The sequence below is a fragment of the Lithobates pipiens genome, unplaced genomic scaffold (genome assembly GCF_037356315.1).
Source record: "Lithobates pipiens isolate NorthernLeopardFrog02 unplaced genomic scaffold, aLitPip1_a1.2 Scaffold_13, whole genome shotgun sequence".
In the NCBI taxonomy this organism is placed as follows: Eukaryota; Metazoa; Chordata; class Amphibia; order Anura; family Ranidae; genus Lithobates; species Lithobates pipiens.
Window position 1 is genome coordinate 213543738 of NW_027507718.1, and position 17318 is coordinate 213561055.

The 17318-nt window shown below is 39.6% G+C and overlaps 1 protein-coding gene across 2 annotated transcripts in view; it reads right to left on the reverse strand.

The window, feature by feature from the left end:
• Window positions 1–17318, reverse strand: part of KCMF1 (potassium channel modulatory factor 1) — a 104608-nt gene that overhangs the window by 64408 nt on the left and 22882 nt on the right. The window contains exon 1 of one of the 2 annotated variants that reach the window (XM_077476184.1): window positions 16791–16860. The exons of the other annotated variant lie outside the window; for it this stretch is intronic. Within the exon in view, the coding sequence (XP_077332310.1) occupies window positions 16791–16845 (55 nt within the window). The 5' untranslated portion in view covers window positions 16846–16860. Of the gene's footprint in view, window positions 1–16790; window positions 16861–17318 lie in introns of those variants that run through there. 2 annotated transcript variants of the gene reach the window in all.

The window sequence follows — 17318 nt, forward strand, 5'->3', positions numbered from 1 at the left end:
ATACTCACCTTTCCATAATTTTCTTTTCCTTTCCTGACGCATCCCATGGCAGCACACAGAAGCCCGCCGCTCTAAGGTGATAATTACTGAGAATGCAATGGTGGACTCCTCTCCAAATCTTATAGCTAACCAGTCCTATCAGGTTGTGGAGGCGGAGTCACAACCCAATGTGTGTGCTGCCATGGGATGCGTCAGGAAAGGAAAATTACGGAAAGGTGAGTATACAATTTTCCGTTATTTTGGTAGATATAAACTGCCAAACACCTTCTCATCAGCAGTATATAGCAGCCTTGTGATTTCTATCAGTTCCTAGTAAAACTTGTAGGAGAAGTTTTCATACTGCACTGAGCTGTCTTATCAGGATCCAGGACCCCCCAAGCCTCTCTCTGGACAGTGCCGATTGGCCCTGTGCTGATCACATGCACTTTCCCAAGAGAAAAAAAAAAAAAACAACCTCTAGCAATACACACCAAACAGAGCATGTGCAGCCTCCAATGGCTCCATCTTATCCAGACATCTTCTGGAGTCAGTGGAAAAAGAGGAGGAACAGAGAAGACAGGATCAAACAGCCTTTTGATACAATGCAGAGGATTAAACCCTTAGGTTACACAGCAAGTATAACAGGCATGCTTTACTGCATATACAGACTGATTTTACTGTCGTGGGTTTAGTAACACTAACATCCTGAGACTGACAATGCTGCTGCAGTTTGCTTTGCCCCTTCATTCAGAGTATAGGCACTCTAATACTGGTGGTATGCTACTGATCATATCATCAGGTAAAAACAGAGGGAGAACTGCGCCCAACCCCCCCCCCCCCAAAAAAAAAGAAATGTAGCCACCACATGTAATGACTGGTAAAATGCAATATATTACATTTTCAGTTTGAGGTGCCGACTGTACACTCATATTTGGCCCGATGTAAACTACACGGTAACAGGTGGGGATCGTTAAGCTCCTGATGCATACTTGCGATCGGGAACTTTCTGATCATGTGACTGCTGCAACAGCCAATCACAGCAGTCACATGACCTGAATGACCAGGGTACCAAGGGGTTAATGTTGACAGGTTGCACCACTGCATGGTTTCTGCCTGCTACATTTCTTGGCTGTTATAATAATGGATTTGGTCTGGTGCAACACGAGGAGATCAATTTTAAAAAGTCTACTTTTTTTGCTTGCTTTTTTTTACTAAAAACACCCACACATGGCACAAGGGACCGTCAGTCCAATGTGTCCGTTGTGCTGCTGACTGTAGTTTTAGTTAAAATCTGAAGTTCTCCAACACCTGAATTCCTTGGCACGTAGTATCAGAACTTCGGAATTCATTTCTGATGGATTACAAAGAACACAGAGACCTTTCCTCATCTCCATAACCCCCTTCTAGAGCACAGAAACTACTGTTTGGCTAAATCCACAGGTATTTTGTTTTACTCAAAGATATTTAACAGGCCATGCTCAATGGTATATTTAGCAAATCAAAGGGGGGCAAAGAGAAGATTTTTAGGGTTTACATACACTAAGTGTAATCATTTTTTTTTTTTTTACGAGAAGTAGATTTTCGCATCTACTGCAACTTCAGCAGTTTGTTTCTGGAGCAACTGATCCCCTATATGCAGTTTTCACTGAAAAGTAGCCTTTAAATTCTAATCATATTTTATCACCGTATGCCTAATCAGAGTTTCCAAGGTTTGTATAAGCTTTAAAATACAAAAAAACAAAACAAAAAAAAAACTGCACTATCCTAAAAACTCAGAAAATGAAGAAGGCTGCAGTTTGGGTGGGATAAACACAATAGACAATAAAAATAGAAAAAACTGTGCCCACAATAAGTCCAACCAGGTCCAGCAAACCGGAAAGTAATGGACATCCGACGTGAGTATGGTATACAATGAATTAAAACGTTACAGTCTCTGGATAAAGCGTATACCCAAATAGGTTGAATAAAAACACCTCTGTGATCCACAATTACATGTGAGGAACCATCACCATATGGAAAGCCACTTTTCAGAACGGCCAAACCACACCAGCATTTGGCTATAACCCAGCCACAGTCTCTGGCATCTGAATGGAAACCCCGGAAGTGCCACAAGTGTTGCAGGATGTTAGGCTCTTCTCAGGTTTTATGAACTCTTATAGGTTTTACGGCTTCAGCGGCCTTTTGCCTCAAAATTATATCTGGCCATAGACATCATACGAAGATTTGATATGTAGGTAGAATCTGTGTGCTGTAACAAAGTATTTCCCACACTGTACAGGCAGTTGGACTCTACAGTTGATGAATACCCAGGACTCAGCGATCTGTAAAACCTATAAGAGTTCATAAAACCTGAGAAGAGCCTAATATCCTGCAACACTTGAGAGGTGGTTTCCATTCAGATGTCAGAGACCCTGGATGGGTTATAGCCGAATGCTGGTGTGGGTTGGCCTTCTGGTAAGCGGCTTTCCACATGGTGGTTCCTCACACATAATTGTGGATCACAGAGGTGTTTTTATTCAACCTATTTGGGTATACGCTTTATCCAGAGACTAACGGTTTAATTCATTGCATACCATACTCACGTCGGATGTCAATTATCTTCCGGTTTGCTCGACCTGGTTGGACTTATTGCAGACGCAGTTTTTTCTATTTTTATTGTATAAGCTTTAGTTATGCTGCTGGTACAATATGTTTTCAAACATTTTTATACACTGCTAATAGAGCTGCACGAATCTGGCCAAAATTAAAATCATGATTTTTTTTTTTTTGCTTAGAAGATAGATCACGATTCTCGTGGCATAACATCATCTTTCACATTAAAACAAAAAATAAAAATAATTTTTTTTAAAAAAAAATTAATAAATTTCGGGCTAACTTTACTGTTTTGTTTTAATTTTTTTATTCAGTGACTTTATCCCCAAAAATTGCATTTGAAGCGTGCGAGGCAATATGTAATGTGTATTACAATTTACGTTTTTACATGTAGGCACCCCTGGGCTTACATTCTCGTACGTGCATATAAGTGGGTGTGGCCGATTTTATGTGCTTGGGTGTAACTATTTTTTTTGCTTAACTTTTTTTTCTTTACATTACATATTGATACATTCTTTTGAGGTTTTCCCTAGGTGGCCCAAGGATCGCCTAGGCAATCCGTGCAGGAGTGGGAGCCGATACCTGTCAATACCAGGTACCCACTCTCTAAAAAAGGAACCAGGTTTGTCAGTGGAGGACCTAAAAAATAAAAAAAATAAAAAAATAAAAATGAAAGAAGAAGAAGAGGTTTGAGGTTGTTCTGTGCAAAACCATTTTACGGAGCAGGTATAACTTGTGTGTGTGTGTATATATATATATATATATATATATATATATATATATATATATATATATATATATATATATATATATATATATATATATATAAGAGAGAGAGAGATCTCTTTTCTTTAGGATCATTTTAAGTGAAGACAAATGTACATCAGCCAGACAGGTAAAGACACACCTCTGCTCCTTCTTCAAGTCACATGATTGACAGCAGCTCCCAAGTGTATATTCCCTCTCTGGCTGACTGAAGGGGCATGTATGCTAGCAACAGGATATGTAGGCCTGATCAGTGCAGATTAGTAATGTTATGAGTGTGCATTTCCAGAATGGAACTCAAGAGATGTACAGGAAGCAACTGCAAAGCAATCAAATGTACCGTAAGTGGTTTTGGACTTTAGCATAAGCAAGCAAAATTAGAGAAATACACAGGCTGCCACTGCCAATCTTTTCATGAGTGATGTCTTCAGACTAGACAAACTTGGAAACCTGAAAATTTTCAATCCATCAGCAAACTTCAGTTCTGAGTGGAGCAGCCTTTCAAGGTTCTATAATTGATTTATAAATCATTGTAATGCAAATGTTTGAGTACAAAAATACCTTTCTTCCTATGAATAGAAAGCTGTTCCAGCTTCCGTCGCAAGCAGATAATGACAGTCTGCCAATCAACAATCATTACTTCAGAAAGTCAATTGTTATCAATCAGCAGAGAAGTAAGAAGATCAAAATATAGATGCAAAAATACAATTTTTACATTTTTTTTAATATGGACAAGATTTTGCTTTGTTGACTGCATTCACATGTACATCTAAGAAAAACCATTAAGGGGCTATTTAATGTACATATTTGGTAATGCATGAACTTTGCTGCAGTGAATTTATTTTGAATGACACCATAATGTACTATTACATACCAGGCAACACACCGCACTGCGGTGTACCACAATGCACATGTCATGCTTTGAAGTGTGAAAAAAAAAAAAAAATCACATCAGAGGAGCGGCCCCTTGCCTGCTGTTGAGTGCCCCTAATTGCACAGCAGGAACATATCACCTTTTCAAAACATACCCAGAAGTAGCAGGTCCAAGCCACATTTAGGGCTGTCCTCTGTACATGGTTTCTCAGCACTGATGCGAATGTCATACATACAATTAGCCTTCTGAATGACATAGTGTGAGTGTGTGAGTGTGTGTGTATGTGTGTGTGAGTGTATGTGTGTGTGAGTGTATGTGTGTGTGAGTGTATGTGTGTGTGAGTGTATGTGTGTGTGAGTGTATGTGTGTGTGAGTGTATGTGTGTGTGAGTGTATGTGTGTGTGAGTGTATGTGTGTGTGAGTGTATGTGTGTGTGAGTGTATGTGTGTGTGAGTGTATGTGTGTGTGAGTGTATGTGTGTGTGAGTGTATGTGTGTGTGAGTGTATGTGTGTGTGAGTGTATGTGTGTGTGAGTGTATGTGTGTGTGAGTGTATGTGTGTGTGAGTGTATGTGTGTGTGTGTGTGTGTGTGTGAGTGTGTGTGAGTGTGTGTGAGTGTGAGTGTGTGAGTGTGTGAGTGTGTGTGAGTGTGTGTGAGTGTGTGTGAGTGTGTGAGTGTGTGAGTGTGTGAGTGTGTGTGTATTTCAGCATAAAATACTGTTCATTTGTCATGTAACTGGTTCCGTAATCACGACAGCTACAGTTCAAACTATGATCAATAAAAAGGCAGTATGTCAATGTTTCTTCAAGGACAAATAAGCTAGCACAATATTTCATTGCTTGACTCTCCATATGGGATTGATCCAATATCCACAATCTGTTCAACTGCATGATCCTCAGTAACTAACAACGTACAAGCATGTAAAATCCTAAAAATATAAAGAAAAAAAAAGGGAAGAGATTTTTGCTTACACCCACAATGGAGACCCATCACGTACCAGTCAGTATAGTATGCGAGTCAAAACCCACAATCTGACTTTCACTTCGGATATTCCCCATCAAATGATCAGACAAATAAGTTCTCTTATTATGTGTGCATTTTTTTTTATATACTTTGGATAGAATTGAGAGGGATTAGAACGCCTGTCAATTTGTTTTGCTGTCTGTGCGGAGATAGGGAGATTTATCATCTTTGTCCTGTTGATCATTATCAATAAACATAAAAGTAAACGAAAATCACAAAAAAGTAATAGACAGGAAATCTTCCAATGGAGACACTAGTTCTGGTGACCTGGGGGCCCCCAAGTGACTCTTAATTTGCAGGGATTTCCTCTAACTTCCTGTTTTGGCTATAGGACAGGAAGTGAAAGGAAATTACCCAATGGACACCGATGGCAAAATAAAAAAATTTACTTGGGTTATAAACCTCCAATACTATCCAAAAAAAAAAGTGTCCATATTTCTACTTTAATGTTGTTTGATGTCATAAAACTGAGTAAACAGAAATGAGGATCTATTTGCAGAATAAAAGCAGATAAAACACGAACATTAAACTCAATTTTAACCAAAAATATGATACGTAAATATATATATATATATATATATATATATATATATATATATATATATATATATATATATATATATATATCCTTAGCCAGTCCATAAACTTGAGTTATCATAATCATGAAGTTGCCCCCTCAACAATTCAGCTTCCTCTGTTACACCTCCCAGCAGTGACTTGGTATCTTTCCAGCTGTTTAACCACTTCAGCCCCAGAAGGATTTATCCTCTTGCTGACCAGGCGATTTTTTTGCAATACGGCACTGCATTACTTTAACTGAATTTCACGGGCGTGTGACACTGTACCCAAATAAAATTGATGTCTTCCCCCCCCCCACAAATAGAGCTCTCTTTTGGTGGTATTTGATCACCTCTGCGGTTTTTATTTTTTGAGCTATAAAAAAAAAAAAAATAAATAAATAAATAAAAAGAACTTTAAAATGTGAGTACACCCCTCACATTTTTGTAAATATTTTATTATATCTTTTCATGTGACAACACTGAAGAAACGACACTTTGTTACAATGTATAGTAGTTTTTTTTTTTTTTGTTTTTTTTTTTTTTTTTACAAGCCATGACATTGTACTACTGTAGGGAGGTGATCAGTTTTTTTTTTTTTTTTTTTTTTTTAAACATGATTGCCTATTACACCGATGATCACTGTACAAGTAATCATTTACACTGTGCAATGGCATCCATTCATAATGTCATTGTTTACTATTCTGACAGCTGTGATTGGACACAGCTATCAAACGGTACACGGCTGCTGTGATTGGCCCTGTGATCAATCACAGAGAACACAGTAATAAACAACAGCGTCATGAAGGGCTGCCATTATTTACTGGACATTTGATTGCTGCAATTAGTCACAGCAATCACATTGTACTAGGACAGGGCACAGTGGCCCAGTACACAGATCAGTGACACGGTCACAACATATCATCTCACTGTGCACACCCCTGTACTTCCTCCCTTAACGATACTTGTCCCACCCCGCCGAATATGTACACTGCCCAGGTGCGAAGTGTTAAAGGATAAGTCCACCCTAACAGTAAAATCTTTACAGACATCCACGATCTAACAATAACCTAACAAATCACTATACATACCTTTTATGAAGGTGTTCCAGTCCAGTCTCCAGCAGCGAAACATCTGCAGAGGACACAGCCAGCTGTGAAATGAATGGGAAGGGACATCACCCATAGACTTGCTTCCATTGTCGGCTGTGTCCTCTGCACCACTACCACAGCAAATTATTTTTTCAGTGTTTACTTTAAGGTTCCATGCACACTAGTGTTTTTTTAAGCCCCCGATTGCCTGGGAGAAGGACTTAGATACCTCTTACTCCCTGGAACAATGGCAAAAGGCACTTAGGGTCTCTATCAGTCTGCCAAATCTAGACAGATAGAGACCCTATTTTTCCAGACGTCTGAAGGATCGGATGAAAAACGGACAGGCAGTCCGTTTTCACCCAAATTTGCACATAGGGAAGAACAGGACTCTGTCCATCTGAGCAAAGCGGAGTCCTCCGAGTGGACCGCTCGTGTGAAAGCACCCTTGGGCTATTAGCATTTTTTGAGCTTCTAGGATCAAAAAAAAATACGTTTTTTTGTTGAGTTTCTTGGATTGTTTTTGCAGTTGAAATGCTCCCAAGTGCTGTTAAACGCTTCTAAACACTAATTGCATTTGAGCTTTTTATTTTTTTCCCTTTTACTGCCAAAATGCTAATAAAACGCTTCTAAAACACACAAACGCTACAACAAGAAGCTATTAACAGCGCTTTTTTTAGCTTACGTGTGCATGGAGCCTCAAGCAATTTTAATGCCACTAACATTTTTTTTACATACTAGTCCTTCAATATTTGAGTCTTAATAAATCTAGTTATTTGCAGATTAGCCAGTAGATGGCACAAACAGTCTGCAAGATTGTATCTGTTCCACAAGACAGTAGTTCTGGACACAAATTTATCCCAGGGGCACTAAAGCATTATTTTATTTGTCTCTTCACTTTATCAAAATGCGGAACAACTCTCTTATTTTTGGGATTTGTGACAGAATAAGGCATGCAGATAGATATATTCCATATCAATAAGAGTCAGGGTTCAGCGTGCCTCATTTAATGATAGAACTCTAATTCGCTCATATTACGGTGTCACTGTTGCATTTATTAAGCTGAATTTTGATTAACCAAAATATAGAATATATCAGTCACATTTTCTGCCAAAAAATATCACTGCAATACATTTACAGATTTTGAGGTATCATGCACACAGAGGAGGCTGAAAATATGCCCTGTGTAAAATTCTCGACAATGCCCCGTGCATGGGGAGACGTTTTGCAGAACTAACGGAAATATGTTGTACAGAAGCATCAGCACAGCTCCTGCGTCTTCCTGGACGTGGGAAACTAATGGAGTTTTTCGCTTATTTTCGGCATCTCAAATTCCATGTGCATGAGGCCTAAGAAACCATCAGTGAACAGACAAAGGGCCAGTCTATTTATAACACTACCAACCGACTTCTACTCAACAACCTCTGCAGTGTTTCCAAGCAGTTCCTTCCTGCACTGTAGACGCCACAAAATATAGTTATGTCAGCTCCTATGATGCAGCATTCAGGAATTACATCATCAACCCCAGGGCTTGACAAATTTGCTTGGAATCTAGGAGCCAGCTTAAAAAGTTAGGAGCCAGGTCGGTAACGGCGATCCGGACCTGTCCCTGGCCTGACATGGAGACGAGTGAGGGGAAGATAGCGCCGCAGCCCCCCCCCCCCTTTTTTTTCCTTAATTAAAATAATTTTTTTTTTTTTACTTTTTACAAAAAAAAAAAAAAAAATTATGTGTATATATATATATAGATATATATATATATATCTATATATATCTATATCTATATCTATATCTATATCTATATCTATATCTATATCTATATATATCTATATATATATATAATTAAATTAATAAATAAATTAATTAATTAATAATATATATATAATATAATGAGAAGCCATTTACCAGCCACCACACTCACCGTTGGGCAAAAGGCGCCAGATGACGCCCGCAATCACTTCCTTCTCTTCACTTTGGGAAGGAAATGGGCAGGCAGTGAAAAACAGGCAGGGGAGCTTCACTCCATTAGGAATTAGCATTATTGGAATAGGGTGTAATTTCTACATCCACCACAAGATGGCGCCAGACTACCGAAAGATTTTAGAAGGCCGCAAAGCCGCGGCCTCAATTACTGGCCGGCGTGGCCCGATGCAATTGCGCGGCGGAGTTCGGGGTCCAAATGGAGACGGGATACCCCAGCAGCGTTGCCCCAGTCGCCAGGACACTAATTCTAGGTGCAAATGCGACCAGGCGCCCGGGGTTTGTCGAGCCCTGATCAACCCTATATAATGCTGACACTACCCAACGCTGAGCTTACATGGGGTATGTGACAGCTGCAACTGAGCACGAGGTGCACTGTAGGCAAGTATAAGTGGATCTGCCTCTTCTACAAATATAGCAGCTTAGCGTTTTTAAAATACATGAAGGAAAAAATAAAATAAAAAAAATGCTCGAAAAAAGTTATTATGAGCACTTACTGTTTTTTTCTGCCAAGAAAACAATCCCAAAAAACATTTTTTTTTCTGATCCTAAATGCTGAAGCTTGAAAAATGCTTCTAGCATAAAGTAGTGCATGGAAAAAAAATAGGATAGCATTATTACGGTAACTTCTAAGAGCAGAAAAATTTTTTTTTCATAATAGCTTCTAGGAGCTTAACCACTTGCCGCCTGGCATACAGCAAAATTACGTCGGCAAAGTGGTTTAGTTATCCTGATCACATCATATGACGTCCGATCAGGATAACGAGCAGGGGCGCGCAACAATCAGTGGTGCGGCGTGTCAGTCTGACACACTGCAACTCCGATCTAGGTAAAGAGTCTGACGGAGACTCTTCACCACGTCATCAGCTGTGTTAGCTCCAGTCAATCACCTTCACCACACCGCATGTGCAACACTACCCCAAGGTAATGAACTTACCAGATGGCACGAGATCCTACGCTTGTGTTTAGGAAATCACTGTCAGCAATTACTGCCACTCTCCATCTAAGTTGTTACTCATAACAAGCAAAAGAAAGTCAGACGACCTCTGAAGTGATGATGAAACGCGTCAGCGCGTGACCACGCAGCAACCCATGCCGCCGGATCCTCTGTTCACCTTACCCGGGAACACCCCTGCATGAGAGATCAGTCGAGCGGTGAAAGGTAGACAGGAGATAGCGATAAGATTCTCTGATGTATATATTATCTGATATATGCCTTTTTACTTTTTAAATATTGTAATTGCACATTTGTAATTGGATTATTTTTAATAATAAATTGCAAGTTACTGGATTATGCTATGAGCGCTTTTTTCTTTTGCTTGTGATGAGCAACAACTTGGATGGGGAGATGCAGTAATTACTGACAGCAATTGCCTAAAAAACAAGCGTACGATCTAGTGCCATCTGGTAAGTTCATTACCTTGGGGGAGTGTTGCACACGCGGTGTGGTGAAGGTGATCAACTGGAGTTAACCATGCATGAACTTTATCCAGCAGGTAATTTATTACCCACATTTTATTTATAAAGTGGACTTTTATCACTAAAAATAGTGTGATTGATTAGCGCTACTAATGTTTCGGTATTTGCTATAACATATTTCTGGTTTATTGCTTAATTATTATAGTAGCTGCCAATGTTATTTGAAACAGTATTTTTCTATGAGCACTGAGAGAGAGGCATCAATTTTGCATTTGATTATTTCTCATTTTCTGGATGTGTCCAATCACAGCTGCATGTTGGGAATTTCTTTAATACTACTCAACAGGTAGCAATTGGGTGACCCAAGTTATTGCCAGTCATCACTTCTTTATCAAAAAAACAAAAACAAAAAACAGAACATTAGATAACATTTTCTACCCTGCCTGATAGCACAGAATACAGACCTTCTGTGGCCCGTTGATACATTAATTAGCACTCCATACATGAGGAGATCTCATACCACCTCAGAAAATACTTGTATAATGCAATAACGAAGACTTATGATGAAGCATTAATATCACATTAATTTACCTACAGCCACAGCTGGCAGACTCCCTTTGTTCTGGTAACATTCTGCTCCTGAAAGTGGGGCATTAAACTCATTTAGAGCACTATTTGGAATCAGCTTAAAGGTTGTGCATTTTGTTTTTAAGACACACAGGCAGTGATACTTTTTTTTTTTTTTCCTTTTTTGGCTATAGAAAACGTGCTAATACATTTGTATTTTCAGATTCACAAAGCCTGCTTCAGCAATCATTTGTGAGTCGCTTGAACAACTGCTGGGAGATGTACTCACTTTTATGATGGTCACACAGACTGCATTGCTCTCAGATGGTCTGACTATAAAGACAGACAAGCAGCGAGATATTCAAATTAAAGTAGACTTCTACTCAAATCACAACAAAGAACCTTTGGTTTATCTTCCCCTGCAGCATAGATCATGTTAGCTAGGCCTTCAGATATGAATGTAGCAATGAAGGTGAGAACAGATTCTCCAGGGAAGAAGTATTACACACGCTATTCATTTTCATTTATACATTTCAACAAGGCTGTTGCCATTTGAGCATTTTTAAACCATAAGCACACATAGAAAGTACTGTTACCATTTTCAATCTTCTATATTTACTCATCCATAAAAAACCTCCACAATGTCCAATTATCTAGTAATACTCACATGAGCCATGCAAATATCAAGCCAAGTATGCCTAGAAGAAAAAGTAACTAGGCAACAGTGTCTTCAGATCGGGGGAAATCCGCCTGTATTAGGACCTATGTACACTGATCTTATAGCGGAACTTCGCCAAAAAAGGAAAGTATCACTGCTACTCCCCCCCAGAGTGAACCTCCCCCCTCCTCTCTGCAGGCTCTTGGGACAGGGTCAGAAGTCCCAAGAGACCATGTACAAAACGTAGTAGGGCTCCAGTACGTGCTGTTGAGTGTGAAGCTGCAAGCAGTTACAGTTGGTTGTCCACAGTTAAAGAGGAGGGCCGGTTTTGAAAAAAAAATTAAAAGTCAGCAGCTGCAAACATTACCCAGAAGACGCCGCACGGAGGAGAGAAGAAAGAAGATCTCCGCGGAGGTGGAAAAGGCAGATTAGGATGATGTGCCTAGCAACAGGCATTTCTGGTAAGTAAAAAAAAAAAAATTATAATAATAATTTTTCATTTTTTTTTTTTAATGATTTTTTTATGTATTTTCTTTTTTCAGGGTGGCCCTCCCTCCACTTAAAGATTGGACTTAAGAGCGGTGAAGAAACCGAATTAAATGTTCACACAGGCGACTGGAGAACGACTTTAACCCCTTCACGCTGACCGTACTCAAAATATGTGTTCTTGGCTTGAAGGAGTAATATTGGGGCATCACCAATATTTCCATTTTTTAGAGCCAGCGGTTGGCTTTCTAGCGATACCCGATGCGGCTAAAAGCCGCTCGGCTGTTATTCTAAGGAGCATGAGGGGACGTTCCTCTCCACATTTTGGCTGTAGGCTGGATGTGTTTTGGGCCACAGTGCTGCTCTGACAAATGCAGTCATATCCATCCATCCATCCATGCTCAGCCATACCCTGCAATACTTGGCGATACCCAGCCATGCTCAGCCTCTGTATGTGGCCAGGCTGTGGAAGTCTCACACATGTGGTATCGCCATACTCAGGAGGAGTAGGAGAATCTATTTTGGGGTGTCATTTTTGGTATGTACATGCTATGTGTTAGCAATATTATATAAATGGACAACTTTGTGTTTAAAAAAAAAAAAAAAAATGCGTCTTAACTACTTCCCACCGACCAGCGGTCATATGACGTCCTTGACTTTGTGTGGGGATATTTGAATGATGCCTGCAGCTACAGGCATCATTCAGATATCCGCTTGTTCAACCGGCGATTCCCTACACCACAAGAATGATCATAGCTGCTGTTCCACTGCTTGAATGTTCTCACGGAAGGCAAGGGGAGACTCTCCCCGCCGCCCTCCGATGCTTCTACTGACTCACCGCTACGATTGAAGTGAGGATCATTTTGTTTTTTTAAATATATATTTCAGACTTCCCAGCCTAGAGGTGAGATGCGGGGTCTTATTGACCCAATAACTCACTGTAAAGAGGACCTGTCATGCCATATTCCTATTACAAGGGATGTGTACATTCCTTGTAATAGGAATAAAAGTGATCAAAAAATAAATTTTTGGGAAAAAAAGTGTCAAACTAAAATAAAGTAAAATGAACAATAAAATTATTATATATTTTTTTTAATATATTTTTTTTAAACTGCCCCTGTCCTCGTGTGCTTGCATGCAGAAGCGAACGCATATGTAAGTCCTGCCTACACATGAAGACGGTGTTCAAACCACACGTGAAGTATCACTGCGAATGTTAGAGCAAGAGCAATAATTTTGGCACTAGACCCCCTCTATATCTCAAAACATGTAACCAGTAAAAATGTTAAAGCGTCGCCTATGGGGATTTTTATGTAGTGAAGTTTGGTGCCATTCTGCGAGCATTTGCAATTTTGAAGGGCGACATGTTAGGTATCTATTTACTCAGCGTAACCTTATCTTCCACATCATGCAAAAACATTGGGCTAACTTTACTGTTTTGTTTAAAAGCACAAAACTCTTGTTTTTTTTTGTTTTTGTTTTTTAAAACGCATTCGAAAAATTGCTGCGCAAATAGCGTGCGAGATAAAAAGTTGCAACGACTGCCATTGTATTCTCTAGGGACTTTGCTAAAAAAAAAAAAAAAAACATATATAATGTTTTGGGGTTATATGTAATTTTCTAGCAAATAAATGATGATTTTTACATGTGGGAGAGAAATGTCAGAATTGCCCTGGGTGCTCCAGAATGCCTGAAGGTGCTCCCTGCATGTTGGGCCTCTGTATATGACCATGCTGTGTAAAAGTCTCACACATGTGGTGTCGCCATACTCAGGAGTAATAGCCAAATGTGTTTTCTGGCATGTTAGGGTCTCAAGAATTTAGATAGGCCGTCAGTACTTCAGATTTGATTACATTTTCAGATATTGACACCATAGCTTGTGGACTTTAACTTTCACAAAGACCAAATAATATACACCAATTTGTACTTATTTTTACCAAAGATATGTAGCAGTATAAATTTTGGCCCAAATTTATGAAGAAAAATGACTAAATTTGCTACATTTTATAAAAGAAATTTTTTTTTTTTTTTTTTACAGAATTAAATAAAGCTCCATTTGTGTGAAAAAGGGACAAAAACATCATATGGGTACAGTGTTGTATGACTGAGTAATTGTCATGCAAAATGTCAGCGCATCGAAAGCTGAAAATTGGTCTGGTTAGGAAGGGAGTTCAAGTGCCCAGTGGTCAAGTGGTTAAAGAGCCCCGTCCCACCCCACTCACGCATAGAAACATACGCAAGTCATGCCTGCAAATGTAAACAGTGTTCGAACCACCGGTGTTAAATGGTGTTCGAACCACACTTAATGTATCACCACAATCGGTACAGCGAGAGCAATCATTCTAGCATAGGACTTCCTCTGTAGCTCTAAACTGGTTACCTGTAGAAAATTTTAAAGCGTCGCCTATGGAGATTTTTAAGTACCGTAGTTTGTCAGCTTGTGCGCAATTTCAAAACATGACATGTTGTTAGGTATCCATTTACTCAGCATAAAATCATTCTTTAAACAAAACAAATGGGCTAACGTTACCATTTTTTTTTTTTAATTCATTATGTTTTTGTTTTTTTTTGCGTTTGAAAGACCGCTGCACAAAAACAGTGTGACATAAAATATACACACACACACACACACACACACACACACACACACACACACACACACACACACACTCAAGAGAGTAGCTGAAGAACAGAAAAATGTTGAAGGTGCCTAAGCACACCTAAAATGCTGTATGTTAATGCACTACAATGGCCAGAATAAAATAAACTGGCCAATGTATTCCATTAGCACTCAAATGTTTGACGCGTCTAAATGCATGTGCAAAACACAGCTTTAGGCATGTATTATTAAGCAGCTTTTTTCCTGACAGGAGTTCATTCAGAGGAGCAAAGCAAATGCCCTTGTATCCACGAGGCCTTATATTGCTGGGATTCTCACTGACATAAAAACTGCATGCATCACATTGCTCCTGAAGAATCCTTTTCAACTGACTTGAAAGGGAGCAAAATGGACAACACAAAAAAATCCCAAAGAGATACAATGCAGTGTCGTAGTGGGAAAAGGTCCTTTAGAAAACAGAAGATTCTCAGTTGTGGATGCATTTTACCTACATGGACAAGCATTTAAAAAAAAAAAAATTACTCCAGAAGCACTGGAGCGAATCTAAGAGCACTAATCCCAGGACCCAAAAATAAATAAATAAAAATAAAAGAAATGTGGCTATAAACCCCATATTCACACTGCTGCCTTCCCACTGCTTGTATTCTAAAATCTCTGTGCTCTGCATTGTTTATGCTGAAGCAGTCATCCCCACAAATAGTCTATGGAGATATCCAGCCCAGCCAGCAGAGTATATAGCACAGGGACTAGAGGCATGCCAGCTAGCATTGTGCAACAGGGATTGCCATAAGCTTTAAAATAGAACAATAGGCAAAACTTTTTTTTTTTCCCCCCCATTTTGGATAGAGCACTGGAGGAGGTATAACCCATCAGTTTATTTTTCACCCTTTGTGTCCCACTGCGGAGATTTCCCTTCACTTCCTGTCTCATAGCCAAACATGAAGTGAGTGGACATCCCGGCAAATTAGGGAATCCCTTGGGGACCTCCAGGTTACCAGAACTAGTGTTAGCATTGGAGAAATGTCCCTCTTTTCTGGGGACATCCCAAAATTTGGGATTTTCCTTTACTTTCGATAATGGTAAACAGGACAAATAGGGTGAATCTCCATAACAGGGGGTGTCCTGTCAGAAAACTGCTACCCATCAGAAAATGCAACCGAAGTGACGTTCTGTCATGGTCATCTTGATACACCTCGTCTGTATTAAGCCTACAGTCACAAGGCGGCAAATGGACATCTTTTTACGCCCACCGAAGGCTTGCATTCTAATCCGACTCCACTCTATTAAAACTAGAAGCAAATGTCTGGCTGAAGTAGGGCTGTAATAAAAACGTTTGTAATATAAATATGGGTTGGAATCTACCAGATATAAGGCTGGCTTTACATCTGTGCATTGTGGTAATGTTTCCATAATGCATGATCAACAGGGCCACAGATTTTGAATGGTAACCCAAAGCAAAAATGAAAACCATTCAAAATAAAAGGGCTGCTTTAACATCCCACTGGAACATGTGTATGTGAATATGCCAAAACTGAGCAGAGTGAAAAGGGAGATGAAGGATTTCCTTCATTCCAGGGGGGAAAAAAATTAAAAATTAAAAATGTAACCGCATTTTCCAATTGCAACCATGATGAAAAACATAGTGCAAGTTCAAGTTGTAGGCCCCTTCCGCCATCAGACCAGTAACAATCATGGGAAAGGTCGGAAGGATGCTGGATCACTCAAAGGAGATGCAGCTTTAACCTCTCAAAGCCACCCAGGCACTACAGCATGATCCAAACAGCTGATCAGTGTAGAGAGGAAGTGTTCATGATCCCCTCCACCCTCATTCCTCTACCCAACACCACAACACAGAAAACTTAGGGGATTTTTTTTTTGCTGAAAAAACAAAACATTTTAGTTATAGGTTTCCTTGGACTTCATTTGCATTATAAATCGACAATAATGGAAGTGGACTGAGTCGCCTGTAACACACCCCCCCAATTCTCTCTACCTCAACTATTCCCCACATGCAAATCCCAAATCAAATTCTACGATTGGGGCAATTGGACTCCTGTCAAAATAACTGAGTAGTACAGGGACACAGCATAGAGATGATGCAGAGACGGTCCAGATGAAGACATAAGCAAGTCTGCTGATCAGCGACATAGAAAGGTAAAATCTATACAACATACTCACCTCCCCTCAGTCTTATGTTTTTGCTCGACGATGAAGCCACTCTGAATGCGATCATATCATTGGCATATAACACAGATATTTCTCTATTATTCTTATTTAGCAGTTTAGTGCAAAACGTATCAGAATTTAAAAATTGTAATGAAAGTTCCAGTTCAAGCTTGTTAATAAAAAGGAACAAGTTTCCTCGTACTGATCCTACCACAGTATTACAATGAGACGGAATATAAACTTTGAGTTAAAAAGAGGAGGAGGGAGAAAGCAGGAAATGTTGAGAAGCATGTGAGCCTGGGCTGGACTAAGAACTGCGATTCATGCTTCACTCAGCACACAAATGAACACGGGGAAACTTAGAACTCGGCCCAGTGCCAGGTCATACCAGCCATGCGGTAGACAAAAAGAATAGGCACATGGAGCAAACAGAGCATTAGACAAGACTGCAGGGGAACTGAAAACACGTTACTAACCAATGCTGTACTTTTACATGGGAAATAGGAACATAGAACTCATGCAAACCATGAAAAGAGCACA